At 40.8% G+C, this 19,576-nt stretch overlaps 1 protein-coding gene across 3 annotated transcripts in view; it reads right to left on the reverse strand.

The window, feature by feature from the left end:
• NKAIN2 (sodium/potassium transporting ATPase interacting 2) overlaps positions 1-19,576 on the reverse strand; it is a 554,761-nt gene that overhangs the window by 7,759 nt on the left and 527,426 nt on the right. For all 3 annotated transcript variants that reach the window (XM_032998052.2, XM_042795904.1, XM_032998053.2), the window contains exon 5: positions 15,354-15,414. In XM_032998052.2, the coding sequence (XP_032853943.2) occupies positions 15,354-15,414 (61 nt within the window). The remainder of the gene's footprint in view (positions 1-15,353; positions 15,415-19,576) is intronic.

Genomic DNA, 19,576 nt, shown 5'->3' on the forward strand with positions numbered 1-19,576 from the left:
TAACTGTAGCCTAAATAGTCCATATTTATTCCGGAGACACTTGATTGATTCTTTCCCACAGGAGTTCTTTTGCACTTGTCTGTATTGAATTTCATGTTCTTGATTCCAAGCCACTTCTCAAGATCATTTTGACTTCTAATCCTATCTTCATAAGTACTGCTCATACCCCTCCCAGTCTGGTTTCATCTGAAAGTTTTACAAATATTCTCTCTTCTATCATCCTTGCTGTCAACAAAAATAATGAAGAGAATTATTTCCCTAGCCAAAATCCCAGTGGGATCCCATCTGAAATATCCCAGCTTGTTGATAACTAAATTTAAAATAGAGTTTTAAACAATCCTGCACAAAACCTATGATGACTGCATCTGGACAGTACTTCCCTGGCCTGCTTACAAACCTTTCATAGGGTCAAAATCTTGCTACAACCAAGATAAGTGTAATTTGTTGCTCCCTACTTACTGTCTGTAACCATCAGAATAACTATATTACAATGTGATCATGTCTTTGGAAGCATACTAAGTTTATATGCACAGAACAAAGAATTCACTACAGGAATATTTTTGAGTGAATTGCTAGGCTGGGAGGAAATAAAAATGCTCTCATTCAAATACAAAGATTGCAGCAAAAAGAATGGGCATGTCTCTTCAGTAGCTGTGGTTTGTTGATCTCTTGCCCAGTTTTCCTTTTTTTTTTTCGTCGCTCACGACCTCTGACAACACAAGTCAGAAAATACCTGTGTTGGACTGAGACTCTCACTGGTGTCAACCCATACCACTTTACGGATGTTACTTGTATGAATTTGTCTGGTTTCGCATTTCTTGTGTACTTCCCAAGATCCTTCAAGTAACCGGTAAACCATTATTAGAAGGCATAGATACTCTGTTTTGCAGTCATGGAGCAAAAGGTCTTAAGGGTGATTTTAGGGTTTTCAGAAAGCTAAACCAATGTGTTAAGAAAAAGATTTCTTTGAGTGGAATGAGTTTGTGTGGGCATGAGAAAAAAATGCACGCTGAATATCTCTACATGCACTGTGTCCTTGCCCTGTTGCACATAGTAAACACAGGGTGTTAACAAGCCAGATTGTCAAGTGACAAACAAGGCAAGCTTGTAGAGACATTTCTGTGTTCAACAGACAGTGGAAGTTCCCATGTGTGTAACCAAATGGTGGTAGGGCAGAGAATACTACTGTGACCTTGTCGTAGGCATACAATAGCTTCTTACACACAACAATAAACGTTGCAAGGTAGGTAAAGGTAGGAAATACAAAGTGAACTCCAATACAAAAGGATTTCAGTAATTTCTTTGTAGCAGGGTTTCTTGATGGTGGCAGTTTCTCAGCACTGCAAAGCCTGCGGTGTCCAGACTGTGCTAAAAGCTCCCTGTGGACTCTGAGCTGATTTCCTAAAGCATGCAAAATGCTGCCCTTTCTGCAGGCATTTTATCCAGGCTGCGCCTGAAAGGTCACTAAAAGTGTCTTACAACTGATACATTCCTGGCAGCAGTGACATGAGGTGAATAAAACAAGGCTCCTTAGCTGCATTGCTCCAGAGTCGTCCATCCTTAACCTCATCCATCAAACACATTTTTGACTATTCTATTTTACATTCATCTTACATGTCACTGTTATCAGAAGTGGCTCTTTTGTCATGCTTTGCTTTAGTAAAAGCACACATGCCTATACAAACAAACACAGAATCCAATTCCTTTGAAATATTGGGCGCTGAGATGCTTATTTTCCTAGCTGGACTTGAATAGGATAATAGCAGTACTATTTATCTGTAAAATGTGTTATAAGAAATTCAGCCTGAGCATTTTTTTCTTTTGTTGGCTTTAAGGGGCTTGTCAGGCATATGACTGTGGTTACAACTGTAGCACAGAGAGGACATATGGCTCAAAATAGGGACATATTTTCTATTACTAAGCACCCACAGGGATGTGAAGTTTCAGCCTTTGCTCACAGGCACAGTCCCCACTGTCTCCAGTGTATATCAGGACAGGATGAGAGGCATAAAAGGGTTTCTCATTTTTAATTTCTGGAAGTTTGTGGTGTATAGAAGGAGCATTAAACCAGGATGCACAAAAAAGACCCCATTAGCATGGATGTGCATATGGGAGAAGGGACTTTCTAGAAAGTTTGCAGAGAGAAACATTGAAGCTGATGAAATCAACAGATAGGCAAAGAATAAAACCAGTAATATCTTCCTGTAGAAAGCAAAAGAAAAGATACTGAATAGAAACCAGAAGACTGGACGCCATTCTACTTATAGAAATTTTCCTCTGTAAGATATATAACTACAGAAGCAGAAAGATTCAGGTCCTCAGCTAATATATATATTTATAACTTCAATGATTACATTGAAGCATTGATAATTTACATTAGTGTAGGATCTGACCCGAAGAGTCATTTAGGGCATATATGTATAGAAACGTGACTGATGCTATGGATTTCCTTGCATTTTAATAGTTATGCAAAAATCAGTGCAGAATAGATATGAAAGGATAGAGTTCATGAATGGGGAGGGGGATGAGTGGCTTTATCTGTGAAGAAAAGGAAAGGGAAAGGTTGGGAAACAACCATTTACTTGGCCAGCCTGTGACCTGCTGTATGGATGCCTTCTTGACTGCTTGCAAACCCTGTCCTTACTTCATTCCTTTGCTACTACTGTTTATTTTGCTGATTGTCACATCCCTATCCTTGATGTATGAGGCCCTGCCTCTCACAATGGTGAATCTACTGCCAGTGTTCAACCCTGCCTTCACCACCACATCAACTTCCTGCCCAGGGCTCCTTCTTTAAAAATGAAGATGTCTTCAGTAGTAATTCTGTAAAGAAGGTGACTTTTCTCACTGATTCCTCTCTTCTCCTTCTCCTGGATGAAGTAGCTGGGCTCCTCCATCTTTATTAGTTCCATCCCAGACACTCCCATTATCTCCTCATCCACCCCCCTCCTCCCATCTCCACTTGTTTCCCTGCACACCATCTCTCTCACTTCTTGTACAAGCAAACTGATAAAGTAGTCCTCCTTTCTTCAGTCTGCCAGCCTTTTTCACTCTTTTTACCATTCATTTCCCCTTCTCTCTTACCTACAGTCACAGGAATTTTGTTCCATAAAACTTCTGCTTGTCCCAGTGCTAGACTCTCTTGATCCCTTTTTTTCTTTTCTTTTCTTTTTTTTTTTTTTTTTTCTTTTTGCATTTCCCTCACAATACAAACACATGTAAACTCCTTTCATAAAAAATCAACCCTACCCTTATCCCTGCTTGTCCCATTCTCTTTCTCTCTCTCCTGATGGTTTCAAGCATCTTCTGGAGCTACTTTCCTCCATTTCCATAGAAGATTTTCTCCCACCTTGTGTTTTCTCCCTTGCACGCAGTGGAACTGCAGTTAGATCACCTCTTCCTATCCAAATTTGGGTACTGGTAACCCAGCACACCCAGTCCTCTCTGTGATCATCCAGACATTTTTTGCACAGTTGCTGCTCTCTTTTTCCTGACACCTTTGCCTCTTTGACATCTGCTATCTCCTCTCACCTTCTTCCTCTCATCATTCATCTCGTTTCTTGATGGTTCTCCCTCCAGCACATTGCTGGAGCCCCATGACCAGTAACCTCTGCGTTTTATTTTTCTTCATCTCCTGTAAACTGGGTAGTCTCACTTGCAAATGCAAATTCTGTTGTTGTCGGCTCTCTGAGGTGTCACGGAGTACCTGGCTTGTGCTCATTCTGCCTCTTCTATACAAACTGAAGTCTCAGCTTCTTTCTGTGATATTTACCCATGGATAATTAAACATCAATTCCAGTTCAGCATGGCTAAAACCAGAACTCTTAGCCGCTCCTCCCTAACCTTTTCTGCTACCTCTCATAGAGAACGATGGCACTTGTATCCTCAAGTCTGCCTGTCACTTGAGGATATAAGTTAGATGTCAACTTTGGTTTGGGCTGTGCATGATTTAATTTCCAAAGACTATTTTTGCATATTGAAGAGGAAGATTTTTCTATCTGTTGACACAGCTATAACATTTACCCAAGGCTCTCAGTGTCAAACACCACAATTGTTCCTTTTTTTTTTTTTTTTTTTTGAACTCACCAAATGTGACGTTAAAGAGACAAGAGCTGCAGGACTCATCTTTTTGACTAGGTTACTCTCCTCTGCGTCCTGCTATTGATTTGATCTTCTATATTACATCAAATAGAAGCTAAATCTTTTTACACTTAAAGCCTTCTGCAAAGACTCCACATCAGTCTCTCCTCCCTTCAGTTCTAAAAGCTAAATTCTGTCCCCATGCTGTCAGCTTGACCTCCATACTTGTAAAATTTCCCTACATTTTCTCTCCTTGTAAGAATGTCTTCACAAACAATTATCTCATTATTTCCCCTAAAAGTCTTTGTCCCATTGGCAATAATTAGCTTGCCAAAGTCCTGCCCTTATATACCCTTTTACCACAGTGAATAGTATTTTTTCATGTTTTCTTTGCGTTCACTTTCTGTCTGTACCCACCAGTTGCCTGATGTCTGATGTGTAGATTGCAAGCTCCAAGAAACAGGGCTGGCATTCATGTTTCTACATTGCTTGGCATCATGGTAGTCCTTAAATATATTAATGAATCTAAAGCACTAAAATAATATTAAAAGTTTACACTTACCCATGATAATGATGGTACCATTTAAAAAGTGCAAATGACCAGGGAAGCATATGTGCACATGCACATGGATGCTTCCTGCACATGCATGTCACCACTGAACATATTTCCTGTGTGGTATCGCAGAGAGACAACATGTGATGTACATGTGTTACATCTGACATGAGAGGTCTTAAATTTATAAACACTGGCTCTGGAGGGTGCAGAAGCGAGTATGTGAGGCAAGAGCGAGCTGTGCACAAATGCTGGTAGCTAAAAACCGGCCAAACTGAGAAAAAATGGAGGGGAATAAAATTAGGCTTGGTTTTAATAACTTTGGAAATGACATATGGGAAAAAATATAAAAGAACATATGGGGACATCCTTGCTCCTGCAGCTTTGCCAGTATCCTGCTACCCGCCTCGCTGTTTGGCGAAGACCCTTCCAAACACTTTAGTGCTGCCTCTTTTTATGCTGTGAGCATGGCCTGGTGGCTGTTCCACAATATAGCACACAGGAGGAGGTTTGCTTGAATACAATCTCAATAAAGTTTGTTTACAATGATAATCAAACATTAATGGTCTTTTTGCTGAGTGCACAGTGATTTAGACTCACAAAACAGGATAGATCCAAGCACCAGGAAAACAGGGGGAAGGAGGACGTCTGCCAATACGTGAGACTGTGCCCTTCCTGCCGGCACAGGAGGGTTCAGAAACAGCGTAAGGACTTGGACACTTGGTCGGGTTCTTGCAGTGCAATGAACTGCACTTCTGCCAAACAGGCAGTAATGGCCTGTGAGTGCTCTTAGCTCACCCATTTGCAAGGTGAAACTAAAACTGCAGATTTTTAAACCGTAACCTCTTGGCATTTCTGAGCCCTACAATGGCCACAGGAGCAGCAAAGGAAAACCCCTACACAAATTTCAGTGGAGTTTCTCAGCTCAGATTCTACCCCACTGCCACTATTTCCATACTTTTTACTTTTTACCATAGTTAAAATTATTCTGTATTTTTTTTTGCTTCAGAGGGGCTTTTCCTCCAGTTTCTTATCCTCTTATTATGTTTCTTGTTGGATAAGGGCCTGCAGCATCTTCTTCTGTCTCTGCTGCTGCTGATCCCCTGGGTAATTCTTTGACCAGCTCTTCTAAGACAAGATGTAGGACTGGGGAGGTATGCAGGTTTGTGGAACTTGATAAGCACCACCTAGTATCACTACCTTTACAGAGGTACTGACAGGGATGTCAGCCTGTTACTCCCTGTAATCAGGACCAAGTAGGGATGCAGACATTGCATTCAAGGTGAGCCCAGCTCATGGTTGTACCCAGAAGAAAATATCAATATGAATGGTGCTGAGGGTCCAGAAATTAGAGAAACCAAAATGTGTCTCAGACTCCTAGGTGGAGAAGGGGTCTAGTCAGCGGCAGGGCCTCAGGGTAGAACGCGAGGAAGACCATGCTCTGGAGCAATGCCTCAGCAAGGCAGGGCTGGCCAATAGCAGGAATTGTGTTGAGGAGGTGGGAACCAGGGTCATGGCTGAGCAGAAAGGATCCAAGGCAGGAGTAACCAAGAAAGAGCTGAGAGGCACAAGTGAGTCCTCGGCGGATGAAGGCAGAAACTGGAACCAGGGATAGGGCAGGCAAGAACAAGAGCCAGAGGCCAGGAGGAAATGGGTGGAACATAGTGTCAGCAATAAGAAATACTGGACTGAAATGGCCAGTAATGCTTTTTATATCTGATAATGCGGCAAGCCACCTGTCAAGCTTACAGACCTGGAAATAGGGTTGCAGTCAGGTAGGTTGACACTTGACCCCTGCAAGGCTTTGCAAGGTTTGTCCAAGCTTGCAGCGTGGTTTGTCCAATGCTCAGTAAAGAGTCTGTAAAACACCTCCACTCAGCTATGAGAACATTAATAGTCTGAAGAATATATTATTTTTCTAAACTGGACAGACCTGGACACTGATGGATAATAGCCGTTTGCTTTCAAATTTTCATGCTTGGGTACTGAACAAAATAATATAGCCCTGCAATAGTTTTTGACTGACAAATCATTCTAAGAATTAGAGAAAATGTGGGGTAGACTGAATTAGCATAGAAGTTATCAAATTAATTGTTAGGAAAAATTGTTCTTAGTCAGATCATTGCTAGGGGCAAGCAATAAAGCGAGGAAAAAAAGCAAAAAAGAGGAAAAAGAAAATGCCTGGGGCAGTGGCCTCCAAGTGTGACCACCACAGTGACAAATTAGAATGAGTCATTAGTAGGTGCAACAAAGTGAAGAATTAAGGCCCAAAGTTAACAATCCAATACTAATGAAGACCTATCTAGATATTTAAAAGGAAAAGTAATAAGAAAAAACTTTAACAGAAGGCATGCTGATAAAAATAATTTAGTACAAAGCTATGTCCCCGTCATGTAGGAAACTGCGAGGAGCTCACGTGAGCTGTCTCAGCGGGGAAGACATTAAGGCTGTGGGCAGGTGTCCTTTTCGGGGCCACTGGAAGTGGTTAATGAGTCTAGTCCACCCTCAGCAGCTCATCATCGCTCCTCTCCTGCCCTTCAGTCTGGACTGAGCTTGGCTGGCCAGGACCTGGGGTGTTAACACCCGCTATTTTTGGCTGAACCCCCCGAGGAGGCACTCAGCCGGCCTCCGAGGCTGGGAAACCGGGGAGGGGAAGGGGCCAGGCAGCCCCGCACGACAGCCAGCCGCCGGCGGGCCTGCTCCTCTGCCTGCGCCCGGTGGGACCTGCCCTGCCCTCCCGCCGCTGGGGCGAAGGAATTTGGAATATGAGTTTTGTTTATTTTTTAAATTGCAAGACATTTCCGTGTCCAGGAAGACTGGGTCCTGTTCAGCTGCGGTAATAACCTGAACATCTCTTCAAATTATCCGTGGCTTTGGTTGTCAAAACTGTCATGAGTTACTACCTCATTTCTGCTACCAGTTTGACGCAATTGTATGAGACACTGTTTCATAATTTGGACTTCTTTGTGTTCCCCTCCTGAAACAATTAATTCATGACAAGACAAGTAACATGTTCAAAATGTTTTGGTATGAAATGTATCTTTCTTCATAAAAGAGATGTTAACTGTTCATTCCATTTTCACATGTGCAGATCTTCTCCAACACTTCTGCAACATGTCTTTCTTGAAAAAATAAAACGTGTGGTGAATAGTTAAAAAAAAATGATGCAAGATAAGTATATCTCCCTGGCTGTTACAATGCATTGATTTTATTAAGCAGTATCCCATTGTGATTAGCTGCTGGAATGGAAATGTTACTTCCTTCAAGCTTTACATTTTGTTATTTAGACATTTTTTAAACTTCAGGTTGACAATCCCCACAGGAGGCGGTGATGGATGCAAGGGGAGTGGCAGAGAAGACAGTGAGAGAGAAAAGAAATTGTCATAGATGGAGCCAGCAACACCACCATTTTCCCCCGTGTGAATTTATTTATATATTTGCCTCATACCACAACCCTGTCTCCTAGGGATTCCTTGAACATCAACTTCATTAGTTACGAAGGTAGCAATCCATAACCAATTTTCTTTTCATGTCAAGCTTGTTCATGTATAAACCCAGCCCTTTTGTTGGAAACATTTGCAATTAATCCCACAAACAAAGAAAATGCAAATCGTACAGTCTACCCTAAGCAACCCTTATGACTCAAGGCCCTGACCACCATCTATTATACACTAAAATGAATTGAAATTCCCACTTTGAGCCTAACCTAATTTTCTAGTGATAATAGGCATGGATTCCCAGAAGCATTCTATGCATCTAGATAGTAACATCCTAATTTCCTTTCCTGGTAAATGTTTTAAATAAGATTTTAGCACCAAAGGAAATTAACCTTTAAATTAATTGTAATTATAAAATGCCATCACTGATTTTGTCTTCAGACTAATTACTTGCTATTATTTAAACAAACTGCACCTCCCCTGAGCTTTAAGTTTGTTGCCCTCTCTGCAGTGCAGTGCCAAATGATCACAGATCAGGCTGCGTAACATCTGCCAAGACCTATGACACCTCGGACTGCTCAGGTCCTTTTGCATCTCAAATGCTGCTGGTTTCACTTGTCATATCTTCCTGCCATAGGCTTTCCCCCCGTGCTTCAGCCTCGTACTCTGCAGCTCAGACATTTTCAGCCTGTGCTTTCGAACCAGCGAGCACGCCTTGTGGGATGCGGAGTGCCTGTGCTCTGTGCCCGTGAGAATGAGATGCTCAACACCAGCTTTCTGCTCTGCGAAAGCTCTCCTCCAAGACAGAACATGACTGGAAATAATGACAAAGGAACCAGCTATTGATATGTGCAAAAGGTTGATGCTGTACAGGCATCTCAGGGAATTTCCTAAATGCTCCTGGTGGCACTGTGGCTCTCCAAGGCAGCTCTCTTTAGGATGAAAAGCACGAGGCAGTATCATGGGATTTCAAAGGCTTCTCTCCCTCTTCGCTTCCATCAGCATCCTGACAGCCAAAGGCACCCCATTTCCTTCCCTTTGGTTTACTTAGTTCATGTAGCAGACACCACGCTAAATGAAACAAGTAAACAGAAGAAGCTTCTAATTTAGCCACAGGCTATAAATTGGAGAGTGCAGCTGAGTAAAAACAAACTGTAGCTTCAGCTTTTGCAGCGCATTCACTGACTTCTCATTCATGAATGACCTGTTCAACAGTTGGAGAACAACTGTGTTTTAAATATTGGCTTGTATTTGTACCGATCCTTATTTGCTCCTCTGCTGCTTCAGCAGACTGCCGAGGCTGTCCTTAGCACTAACCAAACAAGTCAGACCAGAGCTTCACTCTTTTGTGAGAGGAGTCTACCACCTATAGGGCATATTGCTCTTTGCAGTTACCTCCTTGCCTCCATTGACTGTGGTGGAAATCTTGATTGTCAGCTTAGACTGCAGGCCTAATTACATGTGGCTGTAGGTGTGTGAGATGTCACCTGTGGCAACATGGGAAAGGTGAAGGTGGAATGACTGGTGTTTTCCAGAGAAACACTCAGGATACATTACACTCAGTGGTCAGTGCAAAACTAATAAATTGTATAGCTGAGGTTCTGGAACTCCTTCTCTTGGGAGGCTGTGTTTGATAAAACTTTCTTTATTCAAATGTAGGTGTACGCTTTCAGGAAGAAAAGTCAGTTGTGGGAAACTAAATACAGTGAGGCCACTTCTGGCTAAGGAAGTCCCTGAACTGCAAATTACTGTCGGGATTTTCTGTGAACCATAGGCTTGCTGTATTCTTATATGCCTATATGGGAAACAGATATGGAAGTAAGCATCAGATGTTCTTCATCACTGGGTATCACATATGGGACTGGGTAGACCTGGTTCCTCTTATTTTGTGTTGTGTTACACCAGTGATAGGTGTAGGCATTGGTAGGGCTGCAGCTCACACTGTGGCTGTGGTGTCACCTTTCCCCCGTGGGGGAAGAGACCCACCAGGCTGCCCAGGACAACAACTTCCAGAGATACATTCAAGTCCAGCCTTGACTGCAGATATATGGTTGCAGTCACCTTCAGCCATCTCCCTCAGCCTTAGTTTCTCCTTCCTTCCTATCTTTCTCTTGTCCCAGTAGTCTCAGTATTTGCAGCCCTATGCACCAGAAAATGGAAGGGAAATAAAGAAACAGAATTAATAGCTGAACGTTTGCTACCAGTTTCTCTTTGTCTTTGTTTTAGAGATTTTTAAACAGGGATAGAAGCCGAGGTATTATTTCTTTGTAATATCTTGCTAAGCAGATTGTGAAAAGCATTTGGCACAGAAATAAAGTGAGCATATTCTGCAATTCAACAGTGCCTTTCATCCCAGAAGCTCAAAGTTATGAAGCAACATGCCTGTGAGTTTGTCCCTGTCATTATTTCCCATTTTAAATATGGGAAACAGAAGTATGGAGAGGTTAAATAACCTGCCCAGATGTGGAAGACAGCCTGTAACAGAGATAAAAATAAAAGGCTTTTCTACCTATCCCATATGTTTGTCAAAATTTCACATCTTTTACAGCTGATGAATTTAATATTGTCTTTTAAAAGAAAATCTTTGTCATCACCTTCGTACTTCCCATGTCAGGCCTAGAATTCCAGAGTGGATTGTTGTGTGGCACAGAGTTTATTGGCACATAATTACTATGCTGTATTGCTCACCAGTAGATATCACCTATCTATCTAGGGTATGGTTTTCCTGAATATTTTCAGTGATTCTAATAGAATCTTGGATTCAAGTTTTTATGGGGAGGAGTGAAATAATCTTAAAGTGTTATCTAGAGCTTTACTTCCATGCCAGACATCCCCAAAAGCCAGGCTGAGGGGAATGTGCAGAAAAAATCTACTTAACCAGATGCAATTTCTTTTGCTTTGCAGTTTACCTGGAAACAATGACAAGAGACAAGAAGACAGTGTATGTGCAAGTTGGGTCCCTGCTAGCATGAGATAATGCAAAGATTGTACCTCATAGTACTCAAAGAACAGTCAGATAGGCCATATTTATTCTATGATTGCCTTGCCATTTTGTTATGGTAGGTAAATGCTGTTTCTTCTCCCTGTCTGGGTCTGCAAGGGAGCCTTCTGGCTTGGGATTTCACTGTGGGACACAGACTGGATTGGTAGTTTTCTCTAGGCTGGGGTTCCTTCCCAGCCAAAGCTGTCCCTCTAATAACAAGCCAGTCCCCTTTCCCTCAACAGAACCTGCAAGGCGAGTGCAGAGTTCCCACTTCAGTAACCCAGTTTTCTTTTGTAATTGCTTACAAACAAAAACCCCCAGGAGAATACTGCTTTATTGCTTACATTCCAGGGTTTTGCAGAAAATATCTGTATATTTAATAACATTTTCAAAAATATACTGAATTTAACAGCTTATAGCAGGGAGCCAAATTGCTAGTGAGGAAATGCACATTAAACAAACATTTCAATGTTATTAAAAATAATGTGCAGCCTTTGAAAAATGCAGGCCTAATACGGTTTTGGAAAACAAATGAGGAGCTCCGATAAGTTTATAGCCGTTGAATGCCTCCAAGTAATGATTGTTGCTGACATTTTCATGCTTTATTTTTAATTGCTACAGCTAATAATGCTAATGAGGTAAGAATGACAATGGTTTAGGCATACCAGTGCCAGTACTGAAGAGGAGAGTGTTGAGTCTGCAGCAGCCCTCCTGGGCACCCATCCTCCCTTGTCTTTCCTGGCTGGAGAGACCCAAGATGCTCCAAGCTTCAGGGTTCCTCCTCCCTACACAGCCCCAGGAGACACCATGCAGGAGGGACCTTTGGGAGTGACAAACCACCACCAAGAGAAGTAGTCAGGGAAATCCACCCTTGTCTGACCCTTGGAGAAGGGCGGTGCAGTTCGGCTCAGGTGCACCTGGTGTTAGAGCACTGCTTGGGACTGTACCAGGAGGAAAAGCGGCTTTCTCTTTAATCCTTGATGCAGAAATAACCCAAAACAGATTGTTCTCATGAAAGGTAGTGTGGATTTGTGCTTTGATTTAGGGGGCCTGCTGCTGGATTTATTTGGTGTGTGAGTAATTAAAACCTCTAAACTTGCTGATTCAGCCCTAGCTATGACTCTGATTTGATCACTGTATTGTTCCATTCCTAATCCTTTAGTGAGGTTAGAGCAGGTTAATCTTAGTGAAATGTTTGCTTAATTCTACCCGTGCTCATTTGTTCTCTTAATAAAATCTGCATAAAGAATAGAGAAATAGTAATTCTTTCAGCTTGTTCCAATTACTCTGAGAGCAAAGCTAATTCAGCTGAAGCAGCTTAAGAGCGACTTGATTGTGTTTCTACAGTTGAGGCTCTGTGCCAACAGATGAGGAACCTTCTCTGCTCCAGAGTAATGTCAATATGTTCCTCTGGTTAAAATCTGCAACCTGCCCATGGCTGGCTCTTGGATGTTGCATGATTTTTTCTCCAGTTTCATGCCTTGCTGCCCGCTCCTTCCAGGCTCATAATTTCTGCCTCTTTTTCTCTTCTTCTGGACTGTTGTTGCTCCCATGGACCACTAGCAAAGCAGAAGAAATGGAACTGAGTGTATGTGTGTTCACCACATCCGCTGTGTCTCATCAGAGAGGCTTTTTCTAATGGCTCATCAGACAGGACTTGTGGTTAAATGTTCCTTTTGTGTGACCCAATATGGTTATCCCTATGGTCCTTTTATTGGCAGTGAAGAATCCCATTTTTACAGGCATGAATGGTCCTGAAAAACAGAGATCTAGATTTCTCCTGTGCCCAAGCCCTTACCAGCCTCCTAGCCTCACCCCTTACCAGGTACGGGTGCTAGGCAGGGTTGGTGGGCAGCAGAGTAAAGCTTTTTTTCTACTATGCTAGATTTCCAGCAAGTCTGGGGGAGGGAGCCCACTGTGGGTAGGAGGGATGTCTTCATCCCTCTGTGCCACACAGCTTTCTCTATAGAAGCGTGCAGAGGTGAGGAACTGGAAAAGGGGAAGAAGAGATTAGAGGAAGGGAAGCACAGCTAGGGAATCTGAAATGTTCTCAGACCAAAGACTTGCATATGCAGGAAGCTCTAGAAATGGCTCTGGAACGTATTCCACTTTTCCTGAAAGCTTTTCTCCTTTACACTCTGTCAGTCTGCATGAGATGATCCCATCCATTAATGTACTTAGGAAGTTATGCTTAGGCATCTTCCTCTGGAATATAATTATTAAATAACATTGCATCCATAAGGGATATATTATTTCTCAGAGGAGCACGGTAGATGGACATGTTGCCAAAAGAGAAGACAAAGGTGAAAAATTATATCTAAATAGAAATGAAAGAATATAAAATTAAATCTGAGCAGGGAGTATCTGTACGGGCTGCAGCCCCTGGCCATCACCGTGAGCACTCAGCACATGTCAGAGCGGATGTCTGAGCAGAGAAAGAACTAGAATCATTCTTATTCTCTGCTACAAGCAGCATTTCAGTAGAAATTAAAGGTGCTTTAATTTTATAATACTCTGAGGGACCAAATCTGATCTGAGCATTATTACAACATTGGGACAACTCAACCACAGAAGTTCTCTTTTTCTCTTTTTTTCCAGCCACTCTTCCAAACCTCACCAGAGGTACAGCTGCAGCACCTGATCTTGTGCTGGCTTCATTGTGCTGGGAGGGAATTTGCTCCAGTACCTCAGGGAGATGCTCACAGATGGGTAAGATGGCTCTTTGGCTGGAAGAGGAGGCCTAACTGAGGTGTACTAACAAAGTAATAAAAGCCTCAAAATAGGCAAGATGATGGCAAGAAAAGGTACAAAGCCTCAAAATAGGCAAGATGATAGCAAGAAAATATACAAAACATGACGATCTGTGTCTTCTGAACAACAGGGAGATCCCACTGCAGTGAACAAAAAACAATACCATATTGGCCATGGCACTTTGTTGCCAGGAATGCTGCTTTACAGACCACGGGGAGAAATCTCTCAAATGTGCTCCAACTGCTGCACTTGTTCGCTGAGCCAAGTCACAAGTCCCTTCCTCGCTTTTTACTTACATCATGCCCTAAAGCATTACAGAAGAGTGAAAAAAAATTTTAAGCCTTCAAAAGAGAGGCCAGAATAGCATTAAATGGGGTTTTGTTTTGGGCAAAGAATCACTCTCCTCCAACTCTGTGGATAGTGAATACACTTAGGGGAAAGTAGGAGAAAGTACATATGGGTCCTTCCTTCTAAAGGCAAGACCTATTTGTGACATACCCCTGCTCCACATGCCTCTCCCAAACTCTTTTTACTTTTATACCTTCCTTGCCTCCACAGAAACACAAAGACAACTGAAATGAGGATAGTCAGAAAGGCCTCCGAAGCGTGGTTTGATTTCAGCACTAAATCTCCCCTTGACGGCTCACAGTGACACTGTATTGCCAATAGATTATAGGGTTGCAGCTATTTTCTACGCAGGAGAACTCACAAAGGAACCCCCACCAGCCCTAGAAGTGCTCTCAATCAAATAAAACCCCTTTAGCTTCCTGTTGCAGAGCTCTCTCTGGGATTCATGTATATTTTATCAAAGTTACAGGCAGTTCTGATACTTGTTTCTAAAGTACTTTAGTATGAATCCCAAGATGTACTGAAATGCTGCAGTGGCCTTTTTAAAAAAATCGAGGTTAGAGTAGAGAAAAAATGAAATTACTTGACTCCATAGCATGTAATAAGAACAAGTTCTGCTCAACAGGCTTCTATTGATATAAATAAGCAGAAGAAACACAAACGTACATCTATACGAAATCATTTCGCTACTTGTAATTGTACCCTGGAAGCAGCAGGAATAGAGGAGGTCTACAGTTTTACCTCTCATAAATGAAGGTCCTGCAATGATCTAAGACTATTTTTTGCCAGAAGTACTTTTACAAGTCAACACAGAAGAGCTATACCCTCAGTGGTAACCAATTACTATAAAGATAATTAATAACAATATAGGGAAAAAAAAGAAAAAAAAAAAAAAAGCTTGTATTTACCAATTGGGTTTTTTGCATTTTTTATTTTATGTCTTAAACCAAGCTGTGAGGAAAAAAAATTACAATGATATTTTCAGAAGAAAGGAGTATGTGTTTTTAAACTGCATTTCATGACTCCTTTGTCTTTCAAGAATTTGCAAATTTTAGGTCAAGTAGGATGGACAGAAAGCGTGTTCTGGCTACAGTATAATAAGACATTTAGGTTGAAGTCAGAAAGAGCCAGCATAGTAGAGGGGTGATTTAAAAAAAAAAAAAAAAATTCATTTTGTGTGTAATAAAGTTTTAGTACTTACAGCTGTCCTCTTCTTCAGTAATACATTTCACCACATAACAGGCATAGATGAAGCCCGCCAGCTGAAACAAAATGCAATAGTGTTAGATGTAAAGTAAATACAATAGAAAAGCAAGAGTTGGTTTTAGAAAAGCAACCACAGAAACAGAAATGACGGAATTCAGCAGGCTCTGTTTGATGAAGTAATGATAATTCTTCACAACTCTTTGGTAATTTTAGTTGGAAATAGTCAGGGTAATTTTGCACCTTTCTTCAAAAACACTCTCTTCAATAAAACTTCAAAAAATTGATCAAAAGTTTTCCATTAGTGAATCGGCTTCTTTTTAATTATTGAAAACCAGAAAACAAATGGATGATTGGATGGATGGACTTTTAGATCCTGAAAATGTAGATATTTCTGTCAAAATCAAGTTTATTATCCAACAAAACCTGGCCCTCTAGCAGAACCTTGACAGCTAGACCAAGGACAAATTCAGTGCACATGTAAACCAGCTTTATGGTGATATTTGATCACTTGAAATTAGGGCTGTGGACTAGTGGGACTTGTTCCCATATCTGTAACAGCCCTCAAACCTCAGGACATATCCATCACTTTGGATGGGTCTGGATGTGTTTACATCAGTGTCTCATGTTGCAGCTGGCAAATCCGTATCTTGTTCCCTTCATTCCTCTCCTCAGAGCATGCCCAGAAGTGAATTGTAAACAGATGCAACAGGATTTAAAGCAAATTAAAATCTGGAGTGGTTCTCAAGTACCATGCCAGATTGCTTATGTTACACTATCACCTGAAAAAAATGAAAAAAGGGAATAAATGGCCGGTATCACACATGTCACGGGCCACATATCAAGTGAGTCCTCTGCTAGTCCTTCCAGCAAGTTCTGTCACCACTGAGAAGTTACACCAGAAGCAACACAACAAATACTGGAGCAGCAGCATATGCCATGTGTTGCATGCTTTACATGGATTCCCTTACATGTATGTCTGGAGAGTTTTCTCTATTGATTGCCAACAAATTGTTCATCTTTTAGCTCATCACTGAAGTTTGCATGGTAAGATGTCAAAAGAATTCAAGTTGTTTGATCTTTGTAGTGAAAAGTGAGCCATGCTGTCAAAATGTGATTCTGTACAAGTCACCTCACAGAGATCTTTTCATGAGCTGCAAACCCAACTGTAGGCTCCAGGAATTAGTTCTTTATACGGATAATAAAAATGCCTAAAGGCTCCAGCCAGGGCTGAGCTCTGTGTGTGTGTGGTGCAAACCCCATAATCTCTGGCTGAAGGAGAAGATGGTCTTAATTTCAGACAGAGTAATCAGTGGGTCAGACAGAAAAAAAGGTTGGAATCTGAGATAAGATGATGTATCGTTAGGAATTCTGGTTAGTGCAAATGGATTTTTTTTTTTTTTTCCATTAAACCAGGGCACACCTACAATCACAGCAATATTGTGGGTTCTTAGAGCCCTTAATATTACCCGTATACATGAAATGCAAACAAATCCATTTTGTTTCCTAGTGCTTCATACCTGAGGCAGTGACTGTGCCTAATTTACTCCAGTTTTTACAAAGATATTTCTGGTATTTCTGTCAGTTTTCTATGTAGAAAGCTCTCCACACCTACAAATGCTAGCTTCTAACATTTGTATGGGTGAGAGACAGCTAAAGGAAAAAAAAAAAAGGCCAGCCCCCAGACTTCTCTGAGAGATCAAGACTTGATTTGGAGATCACACTGCAGCCAGCATAGATGTTGTCTGCTAACTGCTTGAGTTCCTGTTGGGAGCCCAGAAGCTGCATTATAACAGAACCAAATCATTACTTTTGTCATTTATTATAAATCTGCCTTATAGTGCTGCTGGGAAGATTTTACACCTGGGAAGGATGAGATATTCACCGCTGGACACAAAGAATGCACTCTACCAAGAGCAGTGGCATTCAGCTAATATCAGCATTTAATCTCCGTTTTACTGGATTGCTCTCTCCTTTGGCTTCTTGGTTTCAAGACAGTGGGCTAATTTACTCTTCTGACTTATGCCCTGCATAACCCCATTGACTTCAATGACATTACACAAGGTTTAATTCAGCAACAAATTAGGCCCAGAAAGGTTGATCATAAATGATTCCATTCTTGGATATGAACATTAATAGTTTCTCTGTTCTCTTTTTACAGATCATCAGATCCAAGATAGCTGAACAGTTGCATCTCTACTAGGCCGCAATGGTAAAGCTTTTCTTGTAATACAGTACAATACTTTACTATCTGCTAAAACACCACAAGTTCACATGTTATTAACTAAACTTCTCTCACAAAGCATAGCAAACAAACTATACCACAAACTGTGCTTATAACTGATCTTTTAATTGTATTCAGTTGCATCCCTTAAATATCTAGGGAGATCCTTTGATATATAAGTAAATCCTACAACATTTTATCAGACGAGCTTGCTGATTAAAAGAGTGCCTTAAAGCTAGAAATTGTTCTGTTCTAAATACAAATGGAAGTTTGTTTCCCATGAGATAATCAGAGTTCATAAAATAAACCACCCCTTCTCCCACACTTATCCAACCCTTTTCTTGGTGCACATAATAATTTTGTTTTAATTTGAACATCACATTAGTTTTTTTACTTAACCAAGCAATTTAATCAGATCTGATCCAGTGATAGCCATTCAAGATTTATCTTCTAACAACATCATCTGCAGAGGGCACACACTCAGAGCTGAGATTCATAACAAAAAGTGGCAGATTTTACTTTGAGGATGCTCGGTGGCCTGAGCCCATGGTGACTACAAAGATCTCTGGGATGGAGACTAGGAATGTGCTTTCTCCCCAGTGGATGAGGACTTCCAGTAGGAGGGTTGCAGCTCACCTATGCACGTAGCAGAGATTTCTTGGGGATCAGTCAGCTATAAATTGTTAATGAATTCCCACATGTATGAAGGACTCTCACAAAATTTACCACCTTTGTTACAGAGAAAGATACATTTTTTTTTGACCTTGTTTCTCCAAGAAAAACACAATACAACATATCTATGTACAGCACAAAATAAATAAAATAAATTCCAAACAAAACACTTCCCTGAATACACTCTTCCCCCTGGAAAAGAAGATAAGACTGAAAAAAAAAAAAACACAAAACAAATCCAAATAATAGAGGTTATTCACATTGCTTAATATATTCCTGGGAAGCCCTCAGACGCAGCAGTGTTGAGTGCAGTATGAGAATTACACAGAACAGAGTCTTCCTGATTCAGTATATCTGAAAGGTTTTTGTCTTATGTGAGAAGGAAGGGAATGGGTCCTCAGAGATAAAGAGAAGGAGCCTGACTGTCTCAGAAAATCAGTTTAGAACTAGGAATGCTAGCTTGAAAACTCTTGTTGCTTTGCAACCCTTTATTAATTATTATTATTATTAATTATTATTATTATCCAATATTTCTTTTATAAACTATATTGTGATAGAACAAAATAGGTGCAATGAACAAAAAATCAGTTATGGATCCCAGACTCATCCAGATTATGTGTCTACATCTGTCCCATTCACGTTTTAATGTTGTAGTACAGGCCTCCAGAGGAGAAGGAACCATTAACAACGCTCCTAATCATTTATACATATAGTGATTAGGGAATGCATGCTTTTATGAACCTCATTTTCTGCAGTTTGAAAAAAATTTGCTCTTTAACACTTTCCCTGATATGTCCATATGACAGTATAAATGAACACTCCTCTTTCTAAAAGTGACATGTTGTCCATTCCTGCACCAACTCCCTGGGTGTTAGTTTGATGGCATTTGATGACCATTTAATATAGAATGATCTCAAACACTTTTTAATTTTTCCTTTAATCCATAAACCCCTTGATAAAACCATCATTCCTTCTGACAATATAAAAATGAAGACAAACAAAAGCCTAAAATAAATCAGCAATATAGCAACACTGCTGAAGGTTTGGCAATGAGATTAATTACAGAATTTAGTTAATTCATTTTATTGACTTATTATAGACATATAAGGCAAACAAAATAGTAGACAGAATATTCCTGGCCCAAGTCATCAGTGTCCAGTTACACTGTTAGAGAGTCTTAACAGATCTTGAGTTTTCTGTGAGTGTACTTCTGGACCAGCTCAAAATGTCAAGTGCTGTGATCAAACTTAATCGGAATTGGTATTGATCAAAATCATGTCTTGCTATTTTTTCTCACTTCTTTTATGGTGATGAAAGTTTTCATA

The sequence above is a fragment of the Tyto alba genome, unplaced genomic scaffold, assembly GCF_018691265.1.
Source record: "Tyto alba isolate M040663 unplaced genomic scaffold, T.alba_DEE_v4.0 Super-Scaffold_22, whole genome shotgun sequence".
Taxonomy (NCBI): domain Eukaryota; kingdom Metazoa; phylum Chordata; class Aves; order Strigiformes; family Tytonidae; genus Tyto; species Tyto alba.